Raw genomic sequence first — 6,000 nt, 5'->3', positions numbered from 1 at the left:
TGACACAGCTTGAATACTATTTAAGCTAAAATCTTGAGACAGTAGCTTCTCCGTCCTCTCCACTCATCTCTGTCTAAAGTGTACTCTGGTGACAGCTGTGTTTGAGCCTCCTCACTCTGGGGTCGGAAGGTCAGACTTGGGATAGTGGGTAGGAGTCTAAAAGCCTTCAGTCCCCACGGCTGTTGACACGCTTCATTGAATAAATTCCCCCATCATCCTTCCCGAAAAGCGTCTCTTTACAGGATTAGGCTCTGACAAACAGCTCTTTATTCTGTGGCTGAGGCTCCACCACCCCCGCAGTCACCTACTGCGTCCTCTAATGTTTGACTGGGTGAGGTCAAAGGATGTGTCCGTCACAGGTCCGGTGGCCAATGCTCGCTCTTCCAGCTGTGACATTGCCACTTATGTCCAATGACAGGAGGTTCAGATGCTACTGTACAACCCATGAGTCACCCCCCGCATTTAAAACCCTGGGTCTGGGGTCCCGCTCCCTCCATAAGGCAAATCATCACTTCACTGTGGATTGTATTGCAAACTGCTGGACAGAGCAATATAAAGAAAAGTGACAGAAAATTACTTTTCGTGGCAAAAATCCAAAGAACTTCCAAAGCACTTCAAAGGTAAGGGCATGTCTAGCAGAAAGATGGGATTGTAATAATATGTCAAATTCAAGGAATTCAGTCTTGGATATGGACTTGCTTATGGACTTCTTTACAGGAATTTTAAGCACAAATATTTAGGAGAGGACCATGGAGACACTACTACTGACTCTGCTTGGACTTCAGACAGTGATGGGAATGGGGTGAGTGTGATTGAGACCAGAAAGAACAGGATTAAGTATGTTTTCAGGAAAAGGGAAGGAACAATATGGAAAGTGAGAAAGACATAGTGAAGAGAAATAAAATGTGGCAATCAGTACATCAGTACTAATTTATTTATACTCTTATTAATTTTAACCCACTGACCAGTAAACTCTGGTGTCCTCTGGATTTAGTTTGAGCTGAAGTCCTGAATTTTGGGACCTTGAATCAAGTACCTTTTACTCATTGAATTATATAATATGTCATTATATTTGCTATAAGTTTAACTTCATATCAATAAGGGATTTATATGTAAATATTTGTTGCATAGCATATTGTCATATTACAACATGGTTACTGATTCTCCTATCTGTGGAATTAAAGCACTTGAGTCAATCTTTGTGTCAATAGGTCGTAGAAAATAAATTAAATCTCTGTATCATATTCCAGACACTGGTGTGAGCATAAAGTGGAGGAGAGAGTGGAGCGAGTTCTGTCTCCACGTCTGCAGCTTGAAGTGAGCTGTACTGAGGTGTATCAGTACAACACCCAGGACTGGAGGTTAGACGTGGACAGGATGCGCCTCAAGCATGGAGGTGATGATGGCATTGCCCTCTACTACAAACAACAGGGGCTCAAGGCCTCCTGCTTCTTGTACAAGTGAGTGAAGAGTTTAATAATTGTCAGAAGAGGTGTGTGTAGTTCAGTAAAGGGGGTTTTGCTCAATGGTATCGATCAGATTCAAAATCCACCTGAGATAAATGTTTGTACACTTCCACTTTACCACACATATCTCTGTTTACACAGCCTGCTCGAGATTGGAACGTTTTGTCTTTATTAACTTTTACGGCTCTGTATGACAGTTATGAACACGAAATGGCAGGGTTGTTGCACCATTATACGACAGCAGCGGTATTCACAAAGCTGTATAGACGTCCGTGCAAAAGAGAGGGCAAGGCTAGTGGGACCGGATCCCCATGCTATTGTGTTGCATGCCCCTGATTCCATATTTTGGAAGACAGAATGTGTTTTCTTAACGGTAGTATAGTGGGATCTCTGTATTAAAGGTTCTAATTTGTGGTGGTGGGAATATGGTGAGGGATCATGTCCTTGTCGCTTCAACAGTGACTCCTGCTGGCTGGTAAGAGCATGGGTGCTGGTGGGTGCGGTCAAGTGAAAGTAAAAGGAAGCCATGTTTATATTACATCTACCTGATGAAATAAACTGACAAGAAATGCAATGCCGGAACTAATGCCTTTTCAAAACCTTTGAAAGAAGTTGGTATTCTTTAAAGGTACATTTTGTCACCTAGAGTACATATTGTACTTTGGAAGGTACAACAGGATCCAAGAGGTGAATGTAAAGGAAGTGACCCGTATGACAGTTGAATGAAACCGAACAATACCAAGAACATACTAACTTTCGACTTGATGGTTCTGTCCACCTCAGACCTCCAGAGATGGAGAGCCAGGTAGTGAACAAGACAGTGAAGGCGTGTTGTGAGGGCTGGAGTGGCCCACGCTGCTCTGAAGGTGAGGACAAGAAACCAACAGACCAGTTCCATGTACTACATTCATTCTCCAAGGCATTTACTTCCTCCATTCTTTTTCAAACCTTACCTCTCCCAGGTGTGGGTGTGCGTGGTCAGTGTTACTCTACGTGGAGTTGTGCAGAGTTCCCTGGAGTTCACAACTCGTCCCTTATGTCCATGGAGCACTGCTGCAGCAGCGTGTGGGGACTGAGCTGGAGAAATGCCTCTGATCAGACCTGCTTGTCGTGCACCTACACTCTCCTTCCAGGTCAGAACACATATATGCACACAGAATATTTAACTACCTAACTACCCATATGTGGATTACAAATACAGTGCTACTTTTCCTCTTCCATTGGTCTCTAGACTCCCAGTCCTCCCCACTGGTGCGCAGCGGTCTGCTGGGTAGTGCCAGGGTGCCTCAGGGTTCGGCCACATGCATGTCCTGGGGTGGAGCCCACTATCGCACTTTTGACAGGAAGCACTTCCACTTCCAGGGCACCTGCACTTACCTGCTGGCCTCATCTACTGATGGCACGTGGGCAGTCTACATCAGTACAGTCTGTAATGGGAGAGGAGACTGCAGTAAGGTATGAAACAAGACAGATCCTGCTGCTGATCAAGTTGATGAAGTAGGGTTAGATTCTGCCATATAGCCTATTCTTTGTATTCTTTGTGTGAAGCTTATTTTGGGGCCAACTAAAGCCAGTTTGACTTGTGACTTTGATTATTATTTGTCATTGTGTGTGATGGAAATATTTGGTAATAACTGATTTTACTTTATATGTGTGTTGTACGTCTATGTATATGTGGCTGTTCTTTTCAGGCTTTGAGGATGATGCTGGGTCTAGATTTGGTTTCAGTTCAACACAGGAACTTAACACTGAACAACCTTCCAGTTGCAAATGGAGATCCACTTTTCCAAAATGGTAAACTCTTTTCAGCTGTCACCAATGCCCTTTGATTTCTAGTAATTTTTTGTTAACCAGGCAATATCAGTCTAGCTTCAAATCAGAGATTGTTTGTTTCTACTTAAAGTCATTTGGAACCGGAGTAATGATGACTGTAACTAGAATTACAGAAACAATAAAATCTTTGAAAAGCGGCAAAACTCCAGGGTCAGATGGGTATAGCAATGAATTCTGTGAGATATTCGGCCCATGTACTGAGGCAACAGTCCTCCCCCTTTCACGCTTCATCTATCCTGTCAAAAAAAAGGCAAAAAAAACTAAAACTAAAAAATAAATTCACTGATGGTTCCCCATTGAATTCTAAATAATAGAATAACTGCTCTAATTCCAAAGCAATGGACCAATCTGAAAGAGGTGGGATTCTATAGACTCAGACTTAAACAAAACAAATTCTGGGTTTTAACACAAAGAATACTTTATGCAGATGATATTCTCCTTTCATATCTCAACCACAAATTTGCATCAACCATGTCTTGATTGTTCCTCCACAACATACCTTGGTTAGTTACTGGGCTCATCCTTGTGAATTTTAGATCCTTCCATTTCAGATGGGGTTTGATACGAGATGGAAATATCTAGTGTTGGTCACATGTACCTGGAAGAGGCATGGATGGGTGTTCAACAACAATATTTTGCAGCAGAGCAGAAACACCATATATTTTCTCCTTTGTACAGGAGTGAGTGTTCATTGGCTGGGGGACTTTGTGTTTGTGGAGAGTGGCCTGGGTGTGAGAGTGAAGTTCGACCTGGCCAATACAGTCTACCTGACAGTGACTGCTGAGCACCTTTCAGCTACCAGGGGTCTCTGTGGAGTCTACAACAGCAACCCTGATGGTGAGAACAGCATGTTCACACTACTGCAATCTTAATTAATGTACCTAAGACACAGACTTTTGGAAACACTAACAGTCACCCATGTTCATTTCTTGATTTGGTCTTGGTTTGTCAACACTTGACCATCATTGGTGAATTCCACATGACGGATAACAAGCATTGCAAACTTGTTTTGAGTAGTAATTGTTGATGAGCAATCAACTGTAGACAATCTGCATCCTGTTTCCTTTGTATAGATGATTTTACCACAATGGGTGGAACTGTGTCCCAGTTCGCTGCCAGCTTCGGCAACTCATGGAAAGTTCCTGATCAGCAGAATGAAGTAATGCACTGAATGCACTGATTGAGTATTTTTTAAAACAGTATACAATTTTGTTAACAACTATTATTTTTCTTCATGATGTATTTTGATATTTGAAAACAACCATATTGTTATAATGTTGCTATAATAATCCCCCAAATGTGCGGAATAATGTTTGTATTAATGGTATAGGGAAGTTTATTTTGTGTGAAAGCAGAGTTTTGTGACAGTGTATTTAAAATAGATGGTTATTGTGTCTCTGTGTGTTCCATGCTTCCTTTAGGGCTGCAGCGATGCGGCTGAGCTTGGTCACAGCTGTGATGTCTCAGGAGACCCTGTTCTGCGTAAGCAGGCGGAATCTGTGTGTAACCGACTGATGGAAAACCCCTTCTCGCACTGCCACCCTCGGGTGAGGCACCATTGATACTTCTCACGTGGCATAAATTGCTTCTTGGATCAAATTTCTCTGAGAGAACTCTCTTAAGAGTGTAATGAACTGTAAAACAATGTGTTTGTTCTGTTAATCCCCCCCAAAATAATTCTGCTTTTTCCTCTTTGTAAGCCTACATTATCAATACTGCTGCTATTTAAAGCCACTTTGCAGGATTTGTATATTTCTGACTTTGGAGACTCTTGTAATTCGCCCCAGAAGAACTTGTTCACGTTATTTGATGCAGGTTTGCTGTTACAAGTGTTCAGTTTGTGTCTTTCAGTTGGACCCAGCAGCGTACATGGACACCTGTCTTTACCTCTTCTGCAGCCTGCCACCCAAAGAGAGGGACGGGGCAGTGTGTGACACTCTGGCCAGCTACGCCAGAGAGTGCGCCCAACAACATGTCATCATAATGTGGAGGACCGACACCCTTTGTGGTAATGAAATATGATAAATTGTGCTTTTGGTGCAGATTGTGGAGGCTTTAAAGTAGACGGACTATACTTAATGTCTCGCTGTTTTTTCTATTATCTCTGTCTCTTCAGGTCGTGTCTGTGCCAGAGGTCAGGTGTTTTCAGACTGTGTGTCCTCCTGTCCCCCCAGCTGTACATCTCCCCAGCCCCCAGGGCCGGCTGTAGCCGTTGGCCAGTGTAGGGAAGAGTGTGTGGGGGGCTGTGAGTGTCCGCCGGGCCTCTACCTTCACCAAGGACTCTGTCTAAAAAGAGACGATTGTCCTTGTTTCCATCGCAGACGCACATACCAGTCAGGGGACAGGATACAGCAGAGATGCAACACGTGGTGAGGGAGAAATGTGTGTTTGATTGTTCCCTGCACCTCTCTTACCTCTAAGCTCCTTTTAACACCAACCCTTCTTGTCTTTCTTCTCTTCAAGTGTTTGCCGAGCAGGCCAGTGGCAGTGCACTGGGGAGAAGTGCGCAGGCCAGTGCAGCCTGATGGGGGCGCTTCAGGTGACCACCTTTGACAAAAAGAGGTATTCACTGCAGGGTGGAGACTGTCCCTTCACTGCTGTGGAGGTGAGACATAAAATACACACCAGGCACACTCTTAGATAAACTATGACCTCACGGACAGTTGTGTTTACGGTGGCCACTTCTCCCTTGTGTGTTCAG

At 43.7% G+C, this 6,000-nt stretch overlaps 1 protein-coding gene across 6 annotated transcripts in view; it reads left to right on the top strand.

The window, feature by feature from the left end:
• Positions 1-530: 530 nt before the first annotated feature.
• scospondin (subcommissural organ spondin) overlaps positions 531-6,000 on the top strand; it is a 75,337-nt gene continuing 69,867 nt past the window's right edge. For all 6 annotated transcript variants that reach the window (XM_034572710.1, XM_034572712.1, XM_034572713.1 and 3 more), the window contains exons 1-13: positions 531-620; positions 718-802; positions 1,251-1,460; positions 2,250-2,332; positions 2,429-2,599; positions 2,698-2,921; positions 3,158-3,260; positions 3,978-4,136; positions 4,373-4,458; positions 4,721-4,846; positions 5,151-5,307; positions 5,416-5,668; positions 5,763-5,904. In XM_034572710.1, the coding sequence (XP_034428601.1) occupies positions 750-802; positions 1,251-1,460; positions 2,250-2,332; positions 2,429-2,599; positions 2,698-2,921; positions 3,158-3,260; positions 3,978-4,136; positions 4,373-4,458; positions 4,721-4,846; positions 5,151-5,307; positions 5,416-5,668; positions 5,763-5,904 (1,767 nt within the window). In that variant the 5' untranslated portion in view covers positions 531-620; positions 718-749. The remainder of the gene's footprint in view (positions 621-717; positions 803-1,250; positions 1,461-2,249; positions 2,333-2,428; positions 2,600-2,697; positions 2,922-3,157; positions 3,261-3,977; positions 4,137-4,372; positions 4,459-4,720; positions 4,847-5,150; positions 5,308-5,415; positions 5,669-5,762; positions 5,905-6,000) is intronic.

Source organism: Hippoglossus hippoglossus, chromosome 20 (assembly GCF_009819705.1).
Source record: "Hippoglossus hippoglossus isolate fHipHip1 chromosome 20, fHipHip1.pri, whole genome shotgun sequence".
NCBI classification, from domain to species: Eukaryota; Metazoa; Chordata; class Actinopteri; order Pleuronectiformes; family Pleuronectidae; genus Hippoglossus; species Hippoglossus hippoglossus.
Note: the sequence above shows the minus strand (reverse complement) of the source record. Positions and strands in the feature narration are given on the sequence as shown.